Here is a 17446-nt window from a genome sequence, read left to right on the forward strand (position 1 = left end):
CATCTTGCACCCCATGCTCACCTGTTTATCAGATTGCCTGCTGTCCTCTGCCCTGGGGCATCCCTCCCATTTTCTGCATCTGGTGGCCTGGATGTATGGTTAACTCCGTGTAGCAAAAGTCTTGAATTTCTTAAGATATGTTACAGTGCCTACCGCAACAGGGCTCTAATTCTTGGAGGAGCTCGGAAGGAGCTTACACATAATAAAAGGCAGCTGAACTTGGAATAAAAATATGCAATCTAATATTAAAACCAGATCCCAGCCTAAGGAGCTGCGGGTAGAAAATGCTGTCCCCCCTTTAAAAATTGTGCTAGGGCTGATTTTGAATATTTTGGTATCAGTTAATTAGTTGAACAACAAAGATAACTCTAAAACACTGAGATTACAGCAAAAGAAAGGAAAAGGAACAAGCCAAGTATGTCTGCCCAGTGTACTAAAGTCTTTCAAAGGTACTGCCAAAGGAGCTGTAGATAAAACGAACCCAAGGTTTTAGAAAAATTGGTCATTTGCCTCACAAGAGGAACATACAGAGAGAGAATGTTTATTTGATATGTCTTTTTATATATTTTCCTCCTCAGATTAGAGGTAATGAAAATAGTAAGGGACTTGTACTAACTGGTTAGTGCAGTATGTCAGTACCAAAGCATCAAGGAGCTGTTACTTGAAGTCAGATGCAAGTTCTGCAGGAAAAAAAACAGTCTGCTGAGTAACAGCCTGCCTGATCTGTTAACTGAGTGACAACACCATGGGCTGTGCAGAAAGGGACAACAAAGATACTCCGCTTGCAAAGCAGTCCATTTGGTATCTCGTGTCTTCCTGAATATGGAATTGTCTTCTGAAATCATGACAGAACATTGACGAATGGGCACAGGCATTATTATAGCAGTCAATCTCAGGGTAATGAGATACGTGAAATTCCTAGTTATATCGTAATCCTACCGGTTATGTGTATTCTAAAAATAGAGATGCTAAGAACAAAGAAAAGACAAGGAGACAAGGTAAGATGAGCTCAGAGCCTCACAACAGCATTGTTTGCATGCACTGAGGAAGAAGGTATTTATTTACTTTGGTCAAAGTTCAAGGGCTCCACATCTTCACAGCCCATTTCTTCACTGTTTCTCCTTACCGGAATACAGCTCGTGAGTTCACTAGGCACTACAGGTACCAACGATGAATAACGATGATGTGTAGTTTAGCCTAAGCTACCTTTGATATTTACCCAAGGAAAACGGAGATACCTCAAAGGAATCAAACAAGCTACCTGTAAATTACTATTATCTTAATTGTAACTGCATTTAACATTTTTTTCCTTTCTTTTTGATCTGTACATGTGTAACAGGGACTGGGTCTTTACCATTCTGCATCCCAGGGTGCAGGGCCTCGTAGATAATGTGATATAGCATTTTGGAGAAGCCCTAAAGATGAAGTTGTCTATTTCTGGTCATTCAACAGATTTCCTGGCTGATTCAGTGCAAATTAGTTAATTCATCCTTGATCTGCTTAATCCAAACCACTGCATGAAGTCATTAATGGTTTCTACTTGTAAAGAGATAATAATAAAGCGTCGTGATGACTGAAGTTGTGAATCTGTTGAGAATTGCAGATCACGGATGACAATCGCTACAAAACCACAGGTGTCGACGCCTATTGTGTCTCGGGCAGCGCTCAGCAGTAGGCTGCTTTTGTTGGAAGGTTGCGGTCCATGTTTATGCCTGTTTGTTTACCTTGTACTGATAAATCTGTACTATGAACACCATGTTTGTTGTTAGAAGAGCACCTGCCTTGCTGCTTTTGACTGAACAGATGGCTTCTCCACCCCACCCTGCCTTCCCTCTGCATGCTGGATTTTCAATGCCCCAGATGAAATGCCCCCCACATACTGGAAACCCAGAACGCAGATGTAACCCAGCCACTTTTCATACAGGTCTGCCATGGACAGAATGAGGGACGTACCCATCTGTGTAACCCAGGGCCTGCTCAGGACTCAACAGAGACAAAAATCATTTCTCACTGCAGGGTATCCAGCAGTGGTGCATGGCCTGGGGATCCCAAAGCGTTGCCTTGCCTAACGCAAGGGAATGCTAAATGGCAGAAAGCCCTTTCTTTTGTAGGCTGCAATGAGGGAATTAGTCATTTCACAAAGGTTACCCAAGACCGCTATCAGGTAGCAGTAACTTTGATCGCTAAAAGCTGCAGTCAAACTGATAAGCTGGAGCAGAGAGCTGGTATATCCCGTTTCAAATATCCATGTGTAAGCCCAAGGTCCTGATTTTTATAATCTTGCTCTATAAGCACCTAGGAATTATTTTGCAAAAAGAAACACATTTCAACTTAACCTGATAGCATTTCCTTTTTAGTCTTTTTTCCACCTTTTTTTCTTTCCTGTTTTAGACAAAAGTAGGATCATTATCTTATTTGAGCTGTGGAGCACCAACAGAAAGCTAGTAGAATAACAAGACTGCGCGCTACCTCAGGGAAGCAGGAGAATTTTCTTCCTGGTGTGTTTCAAACACGCCTCTCTCCAGAGCCAGCCTCACTCAGCAGCTGATCAAAGCCTGAGTTTTCCAAGCTAGTTATTTAGACTGTAGGCTTCTCGATACAAGGGCTATAATTTTTATATCTGGGTCTTTAGGCACAAGTCCATCCAGGAAACAAAAAAACTAAAACCCACCCTAATCTTTAATATTCTGTACATGTGTATGCTTTAGGTCTCTCTAATTTTGTATTCCAGAGATTGGCAGAATTAGAAAATAATGACTAGCACAATTCTAAAGTCAAAAACAAATTCTCCACCCGGTTGTATTTCTGAAACCTACATTCATCTACAGATGTCTTGGTTGCTGCAGACTGTTAATATCATGCGGATTGTATGGCACAGTTTACCTTTCTGTATAATGTGGAATAAATTAGGAAAAGAAAGGAAGAGTCTATGAACCTCTTGGATAACATTAAGAAAGGAAAGACAAAGGGAGCCCAGAAAAATAAACAGTGAAGAAAAGGGCTGTGAAGATGTGGAGCCCTTGAACTTTGACCAAAGTAAATAAATACCTTCTTCCTCAGTGCATGCAAACAATGCTGTTGTGAGGCTCTGAGCTCATCTTACCTTGTCTCCTTGTCTTTTCTTTGTTCTTAGCATCTCTATTTTTAGAATACACATAACCGATAGGATTACGATATAACTAGGAATTTCACGTATCTCATTACCCTGAGATTGACTGCTATAATAATGCCTGTGCCCATTCGTCAATGTTCTGTCATGATTTCAGAAGACAATTCCATATTCAGGAAGACACGAGGTACCAAATGGACTGCTTTGCAAGCGGAGTATCTTTGTTGTCCCTTTCTGCACAGCCCACGGTGTTGTCACTCAGTTAACAGATCAGGCAGGCTGTTACTCAGCAGACTGTTTTTTTTCCTGCAGAACTTGCACCCTCATTTCATTGTCAGCGATTGGTTTTCACGTGGAGGTACGAAATAAGCGTGTTGCCACGCCTGGGCTACTCCTGCCATAAACCGGGCACCTTTGGTTCTGCGGGCTGCTGCCCGGTGCCTGGTCCTGTCGCTAAGGCTGAAGGCCTGGGGCGCTGGGGACGCACCTGGCCCGGGGAGCAGCCGGGACAGCCCTGGGGCCGGTGGCCGCGCTGGGGGCAGCTCCGGCACGGCGTCCGCCCGGGTGCTCCCCGCAGCGCCGGGTCCCCGCCGCCTGCCCCGGCAAACACGTGCGTGTTCGCCCCGAGGCTGCGGCGATCAATTAATTAGCGTGAGCCAGTGTTTCACGGATGTGTACGGCTGCCCATACGGTAGAACCGAGCAGGGGCACCGGGCGCCGCTCCTGCCCTGCCCGCCGCGCAGCGCAGCTCCCGGCACCTACCGGCCGCCCCTGGGGCCGGGCTCGGACGCTCGGGGCGTTCGGAAGGGCTGCGTCCTGATGCTCAGCGTGTCACCGTCCGAAACGCCACTCAAGCTCCGCCCGCACCCCCTCGCCGTGCAGCTCACGGTGTTACCGGGGAGCGCCGCGGTGCCCGCCCGGTCCGGCCCGCCGCGGGCTTGGCCCCCTCAGCGCTGCGAGACCGCGCTCAGCCGGCGCGGGAGAGGGATGGGGGCGGGAGCGCGCAGGTGAGCCCGGGAAGGGCCGGCGGGGCGGGGCGGGGCGGCCCCCACGGCCCCCGCTGCCGGACCGGCCGCTTTCCCCGGGCGGGGCCCGCAGACGCGCGGGGCTGAGCCGGCGGCAGCCCGCGGGCGCGGGGCGGGGGCGGTGCGGAGCCTCGCCCCGCCCCTCCGTGCCCCGCCCCACCACATCCCGGCCGGGGCCCGCGGCGGGCGCAGCCCCGCCCCTCCTGCCCCTCGGCGAAGGGGCCGCGCGGCCGGGGCGGCTTTCCCGCACCCGCGCCGCTGGCCCGGCTAACAAAGGGGGCGCGGGGTCGGGGGCGGAGCTCCACAGGGCCAGGCCGGGAGGGGCGGAGGAAGAGGAGGAGGAGGAGGAGGAGGAGGAGGAGGTGGGGCAGGGGCGGCAGCGGCTCCGGCTCGCACAGAAAGTTGTGGGTCCGCCAGCGCAGCGCCGCGGGAGTCACCGTTGCCGGGGGACGGGGTGCGGGGAGGGGCCGGGCCGGGCCGTGGGGAAGTGGGGCTATCGCCGTGCCCGAGCGGTGAGTGGCGGCGGGTGGCTGCCGGCGGGTGCCCCAGCGCCTCCGGGAGCGGGGCGGCACCGCGGCTCCGGGAGCGGGGGGGGGGGGGGGGCGCGACTTTGTTCCCGGCTCCGAGGCGGGGGATCAGCACCTGCGGGCGGGGCGGGGGGCGCCGGTGCGGGGCGGCGGGGGCACGGGCGGGACGGGGCGGCCGCGGGCGGGACGGGGCGAGGAGCGGCCCCGCCGCAGGGGTGCCCGAGGGCCGGCAGCGCCGCTGCGGCCGCATATCCCGCCGGGAGGAGGTGCCGGCCGGCCGCCGGGCCCGGATCCCCGCCGGGGGGAGGCGTGTGCGAGGCCGGTCCCGGTCCCGTGGGCCTCGTCTCCCCTGCCCGCCAGAGTGGCTTCGTGGTTTCGCCCACACGTGGGTCTCACGCTGCCGGGCCGGCCGGAGGAGGATGCCGGCCCCTCGCCCCCTCCCAGCCGGTGGCCAGGCGCCCCGGGCTGTGGCAGCCCCCGGAGCGGCATGTCCCGCTGGCTGCCGGCTGCGTGGCGGTGCCGCTGCGTGGCTGTGTCCCGCCCCTCCGGGGTGTGCGGGTGGGGACGGGGCGCCCCGTCGCCCAGGGGTGGCCGATGCTTCGCTGTCGTGGCGAGGGGTTAACCCGGCCGGCAGCACCCTCTGCGCCGCCGCCCCCCGTAAGCCGCGTGCACACCCCTCGGCGGGGGCGCAGCGAGCGGCTGGTGGGGCGGGCACGGCCGGAGCCCCGTCCCGTCCCGCGCCGAGTCGCGCCCGGTGCAGCCCCCGGTGACGGTGCCTCTGCCCTGCTCCTGCCCTGTAGGTGCTGCAGGTGCCCTCCGTGGGAGCCCCCTCCCCGCGGGTGTAGGCTGCAGCCCGGCCAGCGGGCATGGCCGGCCTCCCTGAGCAGGAGGAAGGGCCTGGTGGGGCGCACGGCGAGTTCAGCGACATCATCAAGTCCCGATCAGGTAAGCTGGCCGAGGCGCTTTGCCCGTTCTCTCCTCTTCGCTACGTGTAGCATCCTCCGGCATTTTTAAACACCACGTTTTTCCAACTGTGTTTTTGGCCATGTATTGGCAGTACAGCCAGCGGCTGAGGCTGTTTGTGCAGCTGTCCTACAATTAAGTAATAGTAATCGTACATATCTTCTTTTTTTTTTTTTTGACAGTGTTAGCCAAGTCTGTTTGGGATCTACCTCCTGCATTGTAATTACCTCTGCTTTTGTAAATAACCATGTGCTTAAAGTGCTCTTATGCAACCTAGTGTTGGCAGCTTTTGTGTTTATTCTCAGATGCTGAAAATGGCAACTGTGGCCGCAGTCCTGTACCTCCTGAACGTGCGTCGCGGTAGTGCTCGTGCAGTAAATTAATGTGCTTCCTCCTTAATGTAAAACAGTTGTCTAAGGCTACTCACTGAGGCATTTCCTCCAGCAAAACAGTCATGAAACAGATCTGAAGGTTATTGGAAAAACATGTTTGTTTGTTTTCCCCCCGCTGTTGCCTTCTGAGGTGGATGCTGGGGAGGGTAAGGGGGTACTCTCATTTTAGCAGGGGGAGAGCGGAGGCTTTGGAGGTGCAGAAGCAAGTTGTTTAAGCCTTGAGAGAAGTTTGCACTACATCCAGAGGCTGGATGCTCGCTTCTTTAGCCTCAAAGGAGCTTTTTTCTCTCTTAAATGCGAAATGCTCCTGTTGTCAGAAGAGTTTCCTTCGATCTCTGCAATCTAGTAGTGTGTTTTTAAAATGTGCCATACATGAAAAACTGTAGTTCTTCGGTTGGTGGTGATTTGATATGTCCGATTGTGTAGGATGCGGATTTGAATCTGGATTCCATTGGTGTTTGAACAGTCTGTTTCTTAGACCTCCTCTTTCTGAGCCAGTCTTCCTTTTAACTTCCCTTTCATAAACGGCACTTCCAGAAACGCTTGTGTTTTTCCCATCTTGAATTCACTAGTGCTGGTTTACATTTTCTGCTGTTACTTTGAAACCTCTGGACATGATTTGATTGTGTCTTGCCAGCACCTCTAATGGCTTTGAGTTTGGGGAAGGCTTGCAGACAGTTTGTATGCATGTATGTATGCAAGTGCTACAGTTTTATAGGAGGTCTGAGGAACTGCGGCTGTATTTGAGGTTTTCCTTGGATGAACAAATTGTACAGTAAGTATTGTTGTTTTGGTTAGGGGAGATGATTGTAAGTCTCCTGTTACAACAGTTTTAACTTTCTTCTTCTTTGTTAATGAGAAAATGATGTATATGCTAATATAAGGCTGAAAGACTTGTGCATTAAATTAAAAATAGCAAGTGAAGATTGGTCTTAAATAATTCATCTTTTCTAAATAGTACATGGGTTTGGATCTGGATGTGTGATTCGGTCAAGTTAATTACGTACTACATAGCTCTGATCTGAACCATTCCTTACAAGTAAACCTGTGGGAGGGATTCCTTAATGAAAGGGCTGAAGTTTCCTGAAGTACAGATGGCAGCAAATTAAAGGCTAGTTGTCAGGACTGGGGAAAAATATTCTAAGCTATGCTTCCATTTTTCCTAGATAGCTGGAAAAGAGAATGATATTTTTGATACTTAGAAAGGAAAACAGTTGCTTTTTGCTGGGAAGACTTCTTCACAGTATAAGTGACTGGAGTAAAGTAGAAGTATTGCCTTATAACTTACTAGTATTTGCGGTAGCTAAGGGTCCGTCTGCATTTTGAGGCTACAGAAAGCAGAACCAGACAAGGTTTGAGATCTCAGTTTACTTCTGTCGCAGAAAATGAGTGGTTACTCTTTTTCTTGCTGCTTCATAAGTTCACCTGCAATACAGGAAATCGCTCACACTTTGATCAGAGAGCATGCAAATATGCATTTAATATTTTCATTCTTAATAAAAGTAGAATGCAAACCCCACTTCTCCTAGGTGGAATACTTTAAGTGTTTTAATATGTTGTAGTATTTTTGAGTGTGTAATATTCCTGTGGATTTTTAAATAGAAACACTGGAAGCAGTTGATCCTATCCTTGTTAAGTAAAAGGAGAGAGAGTGCTGTAGTGCCTTGCGTAAAGATCACTTTCTCTTTCTTGCTTTCCTGGGCAACTGTCTGTCTGTCTGTCTCTTTCAACATGTTTTTCTTCATCTGTCTGGAACAGATCACCAAGCTGTCAGGGTATCACATTTACTTAAAACCAATAATCTTCTTAAAAGTGATGGTTAAGATACATGGCTGAATCTTATGTTTTGTTCTAACTTGGAAGAAAATTATCACTTGGAATGCCAGAATCTGTTAGAGCTCAGGCCTTAACAGAGAGTGGTGCTAGTAAAAATGTTTCTAAATATTTGGATATAAATTTAAACTTTAGTCTTTAGTTTATATCTATATCTGTATATATAAAAGACAATATATCAAACTGAATATTTTGTCTTTTTTTGTAGTCATCCCTGCTTTTGTTACCTTACTTTGGAAAGGGGGGAAGCAGCTAGAAGGCTGTAAAGGTGGCACTGTTAATGCAGTGATTGGTTATTGAAGACTTGAGCTTTGATCGAAAGTTTCTCCTATGAGACTATAATAAGACACATGAAGCTTTATGTCTGCTCAGGGCTGTGTGGTGCCCATCTAAGCTTGTTCTGCTCACAAAAACAGGCCGTGTATTTTTTTCTTAATTACTTGTAATTGGGAAGCTACTGATGTACCATGTGAAGGATATAAGAGAACTGCAGAAAGTCATACATTTTTTATAGAGCAATCAAAATCAATTAGCAAGGGGTTGGATTTCTTGCCTTCAGTGGTCAGCAGGAAAACTTTCTGTGAATGTGCTATATGCTGTAGCTGTCGTAAGGGATAACTGCTTGAGTTACAACTTGAGTAGTTGTGTCCGTCCACCCCCCACTCCCCCCCCCCCCCCCCCCCCCAGTAATCTTGCTTTTGTGACTTGTGACACTAAAAAAGAAAATAAGACTTCTGTTGTCCAATTAGCATTTATTATTTTCTGCTTTTGATGTGGCTTTTCTTTTATTAGATAATTTGTTAGCACTAATCAACATATAGCTACAAGTTATTTTTGAAGATCTTCCGCACTTAGAATAGAGTAATAGAGATGGTGACCAAAGCTGCTTTTAAAATATCTTTAATTAAAAAAATATGGTAGTTGCAAGGAAAGCTGCCTTACGTTAGTAGAAGTACCAAGTGTCTTTTTGCCTCCCTTCCTCCTGCACCAATGGTAGATGCTGATGGTGCTGAGTGTCTGATGTGTAAGGGGTAGATACTTCTGAATGTTTGTGTTGGGTTTAGATACTTATAATTAACATTTATTTAGCATTATTAGCCTGTGTGTCTATATGATTGCTTGCTATGCAAAAGTGGTCTTCCCTTTTTTCCTTCCCTATAGTATGAATTACTGGTGTGTGGCTGATTGATATCTTTGAAAGGTATCTTGTGCGGATAGGTGTGCTTTTCTCTTTGCAACAGATTTCAGGAAGGAATGTGGTGGGATGATTGCCTTACAGTGGTGAAAACAGCGCTGTCATCACTGGGTTTGAAGAACAGATGAGTCCCTGCTATGATTAATTATGGAAAAAAGACAAACTCACTTAAAATCAGTCATGGTAGCTTGGAATGGTAATATATAATTAACCCATAAGACGTGACAGGAAAAACATTTCTGGAAGATTACTCTATGCCTCTGGTGCATTTTAAGGTATGAGTTCCTGTCTAAATTGAGGGGAACTTAATTCTCCTCATCTACCTTTCATTTTTAATTATGTTAAATATATTTACTGAAAGACTGCTTTGAGAAGTTGTAACTTATTTTTGGAGTTCTTGGGCAAGGTTTGTTCTGGGAACTGCTGCTGCTGTCTGTCGGTGCCGATGAAGCAACGCTTACTTGGCCGGCAGCCCCTTTGCTCTGGGATCTCCCTGCCCCACGGTGCCACATGTTGCCTTTGGAACCCGTTCCTTCGGTCATGCTTCTAGCTGCCAGATTGCTGCGGGCCAAACACGCTGCTTCTCGTTTGTCATTTTGGCTCCACCGGTGTGAAATGGCCAAGAGTCATAATAGTTGCAGGCAGACCCTCAGCATTCCGCCGAGCGGGTGCGGAGCTGGCTTAGCCAGTTTTGCACTGTGTGAACTCTTCAGGGACGTTTGTGCAGGGTGTGCGTGGACAAGGTGTTAAAGGCAAGTGACAGATTTGGTGCTCCTAATTTCTCGCCACTAAAATGACTGTTTTTCAAAACTAAACCTTTAGGCTGCTGTAGCCTGGCTCCTTTCTGTCATTTAAATTGCTTCCTTTTCTTGGGCTGTCTGCTGGGGGCAGGCTGGATGCTGCAGTGAAGACAGTTCTAGGGTATTGCCTAGCATTTATGAAATGGCAAATATGCAAGTACCAGGCTGGTTTCTTCTAGTCCCTTGATTGGTGGGTGAAGAAATAACATATGCTGCTCCGTGTGTTTGAAGCACGACTTTGCCTTGGAATAGAAATTGAGGCTCCTCAGGGAGAGAAAAAAAACCCTACCCAACCTCAAACCATAAAAGCAGCCCATTGATTTGTGTGTGCTCTGCCAGGAAATGAGGATGTAACGCTGGGCAAGAGCTGCTGTGTGAGGCAGCATGTGTAGTGTTTCTAAAGAGGTCTGAAAGTTGGGGTGTGGAGATGCAGCTGCTGGTGGTGTGGGAGTGCTCATTGCTGAGGCTCCCATGGAGAAGGGGTGCCTAGGTGAAGGGCAGACCAGGAACAATGTGAAGTTCCTGGCTCTACCTCCCCCAGCGCTCTTTGAGGCTCTGTCCCCCTTTCTTCTCTCAGGTCAGGGGGAAGAAGGAAGGCTCATCATGAAAATATTTGCACATGCAAAGAAATTCTCAAGAGTTGACAGCATTGGGCAGCTTAGCAAAGAATTAGCTGTGCTGCCTTTAACACATCTCAGTAGCCGCTCCTAATTTTCCTTCTCGCCTTGACTATTCCTTCTAGCAGAATCACTTGTCCATGGTGTGTGTATTGGGGTTGACTCTTGTGAGCAGGGAAGAGTAAGGCAGTATGGTCATTAAAATCTTCCGAGTGCAAGTAAGTGGGGAGGAGGACTGGAGTAGGCAGATCAGTGTAGGTGCAGAAGGGCAAGGGAGAAGCACGTGGGCTGGAGCTGAGGTCATGTTTCGGGACAGTATAGCTGCTGGGCTGCCAGGTAGCAGCATGGGCTGGTGTGCTCAGAGCCCACATGATATGCTTTTTGTGTGTTGTATGGTATCCCTCCTTCTAAGGAAAACACACAATTAGAAGAGTGCAGCTGTTCCCACCCATCCTGGGAGCTGTGATACCCCTAGCACGAAGCTGGGGAGAAGTGCGTTTATTTGGATGCCTTAATAACAGTCTGAAGAAGGAATAACAGGGCTTAAACATCATGAGGTGGGAGGGAGGAGATGCATTTTCTGACTTCCTATTGTATTGATGAAAGAATAAGTTTTAGTGCTCCATACTTTGTCAGAAGTCTGTTTTATGTCTTCCTTCCCTCCCCCAGTGTATTTCTGGAATGAAATGGGGAAGCAAGCTGAGCTGTAATTTCAGAAAGTGACAGTATATTCTCAGAAGAAAGCTGGGAGTTTTAAAGGTAGCAACAGAAATAACAGGCTAAGGAAATAGAAGAGCCCTCTGGCATCTGTGGATTTGACAGAAGACAATGATACAAGACTGTTGCAAGCTGTAGTTTTGGGAATGAGGCAAGAAACTACTGACTTGTAAATATATACAGCTGCAAAGTTAGCAAAACATTTGCCATCAAGGAGGAGTCAGAAACTGCCATTTATTTATTCATTAGGATGTGATGTCTTTGTCTTCAAGCCTTTTCTTTGAAAGGACATCCATACCACCTGGTACTGCCCTTGGAGACAGTGAAAGAAAAAAAAATACTTTTATTATTGAACCAAAGTTGGGCTCAGCCCTGAGTGGAGCCCCCCCAAAAAAAACAACAAACCAAAACCCCCCCCCCCCCCCCCCCCGAAATACAAATACTTGCAGTTATGTTTTGTGGTCGCTTACCTGTGGGACCAGCAGGTTGGGGCTGGTATGGAGGTGCTGGCCGTGACTTCAGGTGCATGTCCCAGTAGCTGGGAGGCTGACATGGCCATGGGTGGTGCTGGCAGAGGCTGGGGCTGGGCTGGGTGCTGGTCCTCGCTGGGGAGGCTTCTGGGAGATGGTCTGCCGTCAGGGGCAGGGTGCGGGCAGTCACAGCTCCTGCTGAGGGCAGGGTTGTCTGGCTGGTGCGTTATGGGCTGCATCTTCCCTCTGACTGGCTCTGGATATGAAGCTGCAGCAATGCAGGGAAGGCTGGTTATCAATGGGGACCCATCTGCAACCATGTCAGTGACCTTCTTGTGAAAGTTTCTTAAGCTCAGAAATGTGTTCACTCTTTAATAATTTGCATTTTTAGGTATTCATTAAGCATGTTGAGATGCTGGGGAGGGATAACTTGAACATTGCCTAGCTTCATTGGTAGTTTCTCTTGTAACTGTAAAGCAGCTTCTGTGCCAGGGAGCTCTTTAGCAGCCTAGCCCCTTTGCAGGAGTGGGGGTCTCCCGCTGGGCGGGGAAGAAGTGGTGAAGAGTTGCTGAGCTTTTAGTTGGTGGGGGATCGGGTGACCATGTGTTTCAGTAAAAGACCAACTTCGATCTCAAAAATGCTGGATACATGCTGGTAGGAAATGGTATGGCTACATGACAGATACGCATTCTTAAGGTTATTTTGCTTATAGGTTAGGTGCAGCAATACTTTTCAGCCATAAATTATTGGTAATGAAGGTCCTTTCTCAACCTCAACACCTTTTCCCCTCACGTTGTGGAAAACCAGGAGGCCCCACCACCCAAAAACTCTGAGAGACTTTGTAGAGGAATTAGATAAGCATTTAAGGGCAGTCGCTGGTTTTGCATTTAGCTGTGGAGAAGCAAGCACTTAAGCTGTGAAAGAGCATGCTTTGATGGGTCTGTATAATTCATTCCACAAATAAAGTTATTTTGTTTCTTTGTATTCTGCCTTTATTGCCTAGCATCAAATGTGGTTTTTGCTCCCCTCCTAATTTAAATCATGGCAGAGGACCAAAGGTGGAATTTATAACAGCCTTTTAAGAGCATATTATTGATCAGGGGAAAAGTGGTGTGATGGATAAGTTCTGAAATGTTTTGCTAGCTTTTTTTTATTGTTGTTAATTTACCATGCTACCCTGGATGAGCAAAGAAGAGTAGTCAGTGCATGCGTAACAAATGGTGGAGATTTATTTCAATGTTTTATGGGAGCATGCTGGGAATAGCATGAAGCCTTTTGGTTTCTATGTTATTTTAATTGTTATATTCTAAAATATGATTGTATTCGAAGAAGAGAATAAATGAAGTGGTATCTAAATGCCTTCAGACCAAGACCTTTCTGTTCCCTCTTTCTAGGCTTTTACTTCTGTTGTAACTTAAAAATGAACAGCAGTTATGGTCAGCATAAATAATTTCCAAAGAGAGTTCATTGCTCTTTTTTTCCTTTTTTTTCTTTCTTTCTAGTTTCTACCTGTACATCTTGTTCTTGGATGAGGCTTCCCGTGGAAATTCACGGGAACACATTGTGTTAACGCTGTGCCTCTTTATTGAGAAAAGACTGGAAGTTGAAAGTCTGGTAGTGTCCTTCTGAATATAGTTTTGCTCTCTGTGGGATAGTGGCGCATAATCTTTCTGCTCTGGATGCTTTTCCTCTGTGTGCAGGAATTTTTCTCTTGGATCTGGCTGTAGTGCCCAGTTTAGAGCTTGCTGGTTTGATTTACTGAGCTTAAAAATAAAATAAAATAATATCTAGCTAATGTAACACACTATTTATTCACAATAGAGTTTAAGTTTAATCTCAGATTCATTAAAGATCACAGTAGAGATGTGAAGTATTTGCCCTGGTCTTTCTACTCAAAAAATATATCTGCAAACTTTATGATCTGTGCAGGAGGATAGTCGGTCTGGCAGAGTGTCAGACTTACGCAGTGCCCAGGTACTTGCAGGTGAGGATGCCATTTTCTCCCTGGTGCAGAGGATGGGAACAAATGCCTCAGGCTGCTGCAGGTTCGCAGTGGTCTGTGGACCACAAGCCCTCTTACATCTTTGGGACTCTGTGCTCCTGCCTCTGACTGTTGCCTGGGTGCATCAAGAGAGGTGTGCCCACCCACCTCCCCCCCCCCCCCCCCCCCCCCCCCCCACCTCCCCTCCCCCCCCCCCCCCCCCCCCCGCCGCCCCAACTTGAATGTTATTGTTTGAATATTGAGGTAATTCAGGACAATAGGACACTTATAGAAAATACCCAAACCCCCACTTCAACACCCTCTTCTCCTCAAACCACTGTTCTGGTTTCACTGGATGTTTGAGCATTTATTAAAGCCCTGCAACATACTTTTGGAAGATTATATTGCTGTCTTGATAGGATAAGTCAAATGTTGACTGTTTATATTTATGTGGAAGTGAGTTTAATACTGCAGTGCATGACCAGCATGTCCAAAATTGAACAGAAGAAAGAGGAAGGAAGAGTTCAAATGGGGTTGTGCCCATTGTCACAAATGTCATACCACTGCATGTGTGTGTGGTGGTGGTGTTTGGTTTTTTTTAAGGCTATTGAAACCCAATTAAAATTCATTATTTGCCTTCGTAATGTTAAGAGAAAGTTCCTTCTTGATTACAGGAAAAACGGTATTAAAGGAAAGGAGATTGAAAGTAATTTCTGCTGTCCGTAGTTTTATTGAGGTAATTTATAGAGTCTCTGTAGATACCAGGCTCCTCACGTGATGTTCTTCACTGCTGCCTTGCCAAATCCCCACGTCCCTCTTCTTTTCCCCCTGATGAAGAGCAACACATAAAAAACATTGAGTAGAAGTGCAGTTTTAGCAAATATACTCCAGCTCTAGCAAAAAGCTTCAAATGCCCAGGTGCATCAAACCACTACAGGGAAAACTCTTTTCTTCTATTTATGGGTATTGGGGAAACTGATGGCATCAGATAATGGCATGTTTCCATGAAGATGCTTTTCTTGTTCCTTTCTGATCTGAAGGAAACTAGATCAGTTGGAACTTACAGAGCTGTTGAGATGCAGGGGCGGAGTGACTGCTGCATCAGCTGCAGGGGTGTCTGTTACTTCTCAGTCCTCCAGCAGAGCCTCTCTTTGAATGACACCTCTTCAGAGTTTGGAAAAATGCCTTTCAGTGCCAAAAGGATTAATCCACTGTCTGCATCTTTCTTACACATCCATGTGTGCATGGCAGGAGGGAGTGTGAGAAACTGATATGAAGTCTCAGGACTGACTTTTTTGGGTCTTTATGTAGACCCCCCTCTAGGGAAGTGAGGCGTGGACCAGAGAAGAACCAAAATTTAGTTTATTATTATTTTTTTTAATCGAAAGCAGCTGTTTAGAAAGGTTTTCATTTAGGCTGTAATGAAATTAAGTGGTTCCTGAAACTTAGGAAACTTAAAGTTAATGAATCCATGTAATTTGTATTTTGTTGTTCATGTTTGTTTTATGAGCGGAAATAATTTCCGTACTAGGTCATGAAGGCTATTTGTCTTGCCAAATCTGAGCTAAGAACGTCCTGACTACTTTGAGGTCTTCTCTTCTACTTGTAACCTGCTGGGGTGTATTTTCTGTCACTATATGGTAATAACCTCCTCTTCTCAGCAGGCAGAGTTAAATATTTCATCATTGTTTAAGGATAGTAGTTACTTTGCTTACATAGTGACTAACAGTATTGGGTGTGTTCATCTCAATGGAGAAAATGCAGAGACAGAACCCACCTTTTTTGATTTTTTTTTTTTTTTTAATTGAAAAAAAACCCACCAACCAAACAAGGTCTTCCTGACTGAAAATACTCAGATTCTCTCTGGTTTAAAAGATGAGTTGATTTTGAGTGAGGCACACAACACTGTTGCAGTGTGACAGAGCTCTGTGTGTGTCATAGGGTACCATATCTGTGAAGAAAGGCAATGGTATTCACTCAAATATTTTTGCTTACCTTAAGTGAGAGGGTGCAGTGGGAGGAAAGAACAGTACCTGGTCTCACGAAACTGGTTGCTTTTGGGGGGTGATTACTCCTTGGTTGCTATTTTGGGAATTGTATTTCTTCTTGGAGGAACAGGGAAGTTAATGCCGGGAGTGCAGCAGGGAAGGTGAGGTCCCATGGACTGGCCTGTCTGGGGCATCAAGTGGGACAGTCTCAGTGCTAACAAGTGCCATTCTCGTGTGTCACGCAGCATAAACAAAGCAGCCCCTGGAACAGACAGACCAAGCTGGAAGAGCATGCACTTGACAGAAGCAAACTCTGCTCACCCATCTCCTCTTAGCGCTAATGCTGCTCTACTGCCAGTTGTGAGACTAGGGTATTTATACTTCTCAATTTGAGCTTCTGCGTCATTAACATAAAATATGATAGCCTGCTCTCTGCCGGAGTGTATTAACTTGCCTGGATATATACACCTGGTTGAGCTGGTGGAATTTGGAATGGAAAGAGGATGCTTTGGAGTAATTGGAGTTAAAATGTGGAAACTTGAGTCTGGTGAGATGTAGTCTGTTTTACACAGGAGAAGTGTTGTGGCATGTACAAACCAGAGTCATGTAAACCATGATGACGATGTAGGGTGGCAAACCAGGCTAATTTACAGCCAAGGTGACTTTGTAATAGTTTGTGACATCAATTTATTATTGTTTTTCTTGTCTCTGGGGATGACTTGTGACTGAACAAATAATATTTAAAAATAGATGTCCTGTGCGGTTCCAAGTATAAGGATCATTTTTGAACATGATATGCGGTTAAAAATAATTATCCAAAATAGACTTAAAAAGTCTCAAACCTTCCTTCTTGAAATATGTACTTCCGCTCTTCCCAGCAGTTGCGTGCTCATTTGTGTGTGTGTTTGCGTGTGTGTGTGTGCTCTGTTCTTCCTCTACCTTGCTCAGCTTCGTAGTTTTTCTTCCAGTTGGATGAAGACCGCAGTGACTGCCTCAGTGTGTGCTGCACAGTGTGTGTGTGGAAGAGCAAAAGAGCTGGAGAGGCTTTTTTCCTTCCTGCTGTCATCCCGGTACGAGGGAAGGGTGGAAGGACGGACGTGGCAGTGCTGGCTCCTGCTGCTGTGGGACGTGTCCTGGCGTGTGGCGGCGGTGCGCTGACACCTGGGGACCCCGTGCTCCTGTTTGTCAGGCAGCATTTCCTCTGTGCTGTGGACAGAAGGCAGTTTGAGACAGTCTAAAAATCTAGTGAAACGGGTGGAAAAATGTTGTAATACTTTTTTCCTGCTGAACTCTGCCGTCCTGGCTTCGCCTCCCTGGCCTGGCAGGCGTTTGCAGGGAGGGGAAAAGAGCATTCCTCGAGGATTTAGCTGCTGCTCTAGATCATTTTCACAGAAGGTATCTCTGCAAACAGTCCTATCTTCACTGGAGTTATCTCTATTAATGTTTGCATAGGGAAGACTTGGTGGAAAATGAGCTGAGCTCATGAGAAACTCAAGGGCCTGGTGCTACCAGAGCCAGCTGGGTAGGGGAAGAGACCTTGGCTATCTACAAAGGGCCTGGACATGATAAGGCATCTTCCTCAAAACTGGAACGGCTGCCGTTAGCCGCTGAAGGCGCTGAGCAGCGGGTGCCGGGTGGCCACAAGAGCGGCTCCTCGGCCATCCCAGTGGGAAACCTGCCATGGCTGCTTGTTCCAAAATGCAGTCCTGGGGGGTGGGGGGCGGGGGTTTGGGGTGGTGCCCATATTTTCTGTAATTGCCTCTTAATTAGAGCCCTCATGCAGACTTGTCGCTCTTGAAGTGCCAGTTCAGATTTTCAAAGGGGTCGAA

General features: G+C 47.2%; 1 protein-coding gene across 1 annotated transcript in view; it reads left to right on the top strand.

Annotated features, from left to right (window-relative positions):
- Positions 1-4517: 4517 nt before the first annotated feature.
- Positions 4518-17446, top strand: part of UTRN (utrophin) — a 382484-nt gene continuing 369555 nt past the window's right edge. Inside the window, exons 1-2 of the mRNA XM_040599527.1 lie at positions 4518-4646; positions 5462-5606. Coding sequence (XP_040455461.1) covers positions 5528-5606 — 79 coding nt within the window. The 5' untranslated portion in view covers positions 4518-4646; positions 5462-5527. The remainder of the gene's footprint in view (positions 4647-5461; positions 5607-17446) is intronic.

The sequence above is a fragment of the Falco naumanni genome, chromosome 6, assembly GCF_017639655.2.
Source record: "Falco naumanni isolate bFalNau1 chromosome 6, bFalNau1.pat, whole genome shotgun sequence".
Lineage (NCBI taxonomy): Eukaryota > Metazoa > Chordata > Aves > Falconiformes > Falconidae > Falco > Falco naumanni.